The sequence below is a fragment of the Rhincodon typus genome, unplaced genomic scaffold (assembly GCF_021869965.1).
Source record: "Rhincodon typus isolate 14 unplaced genomic scaffold, sRhiTyp1.1 hic_rhity00003397, whole genome shotgun sequence".
Lineage (NCBI taxonomy): Eukaryota > Metazoa > Chordata > Chondrichthyes > Orectolobiformes > Rhincodontidae > Rhincodon > Rhincodon typus.
The window spans coordinates 6,244-7,536 of record NW_025969035.1 but is presented as its reverse complement, the minus strand read 5'-3'; the positions used below and the strand labels follow the sequence as shown (position 1 = coordinate 7,536).

General features: G+C 49.5%; 1 protein-coding gene across 1 annotated transcript in view; it reads right to left on the bottom strand.

The window, feature by feature from the left end:
- Nucleotides 1–1,293, bottom strand: part of prpf19 (pre-mRNA processing factor 19) — a gene marked incomplete at both ends in the record, with an annotated part of 14,962 nt that overhangs the window by 10,143 nt on the left and 3,526 nt on the right. The window contains one exon of the mRNA XM_048593652.1: nt 678–819. Within this exon, the coding sequence (XP_048449609.1) occupies nt 678–819 (142 nt within the window). The remainder of the gene's footprint in view (nt 1–677; nt 820–1,293) is intronic.

The window sequence follows — 1,293 nt, the reverse complement described above, 5'->3', positions numbered from 1 at the left end:
CCTCTCAGACTCTCTCTGTCTAACCTACATTCTGGCCCTCTCTCTCTGTCTAACCCACACACTGACCCTCTCAGCCTCTCTCTCTCTCTAACCCACACTCTGATCCTCTCTCTCTGTCTAACCTACACTCTGAGCCTCTCTTCTGTCTCTCTCTAACCCACACTCTGACACTCTCAGTCTCTCTCTCTCTGTCTAACCCACAATCTGACACTCTCTGTCTCAACCACACTCTGACCCTGTCTCTCTCTCTCTCTCTCTCTGTCTAACACACACTCTGACCCTCTCTGTCTAACCCAAAATCTGACCCTCTGTCTCACCCACACTCTGACCCTCTCTGTCTCTCTCTCTCTGTCTAACCCACATTCTGACCCTCTCTCTCTCTCTCTAACACACACTCTGACCCTCTCTGTCTCTCTCTCTGTCTAACCCACATTCTGACCTTCTCAGTCTCTCTCTCTCTCTCTCTGTCTAACCCAAAATCTGACTCTCTCTGTCTCTCTCACACTCTGACCCTCTCTGTCTCTCTCTCTCTCTCTGTCTAACCCACACTCTGATCCTCTCTCTCTGTCTAACCCACACTCTGACCCTCTCTCTCCGTCTAACCCACACTCTGACCCTCTCTCTCTGTCTAACCCACACTCTGAGCCCCTCCTCCCGATGGTGAACACAGGCCTTACCTTCTCGAGCTGCAGTCACCTCCTTGGTCAGACGTGCGATGACCCTGCAGGCAGCATCGTGCTGGTAAAGGGCATGAGATAACTCCTGGCGTGTGGTCTGCAGCTGTTGCCGGAGTGTGAAGCTGTGCAACATCACTGCGTCCTACAGACAGACAACACAGGAAACACATTGCTCAGGACCATTCTGCTGGGAGCACACCCCGATGGGCAATGGGTGTAGGGGCACCACCAGAGAGGGGCAGAGACAGAAAGATATACATAAATAAATATACACAGGGATAAAGTATCCTCTCGGGTATCTGTGATTCTTTATCAGACCATGTGAACCCCTCGATTAGATTCCAGTCTGTAACTCACTCCCAGGTATCTGTTATTCTATATATAACCCACCCTGAACCCCTCGATTAGATTCCAGTCTGTAACTCACTCCCGTGTATCTGTTATTCTATATATAAACACCCTGAAAACCTCGATTAGATTCCAGTCTGTAATCACTCCCAGGTATCTGTCATTCTGTGGATAAACCACCCCGAACTCCTCGATTATATTCCAGTCTGTAAATCCCTCCCGGGTATCTGTTATTCTGTATATAACCCACCCTGAACCCCCTTGATTA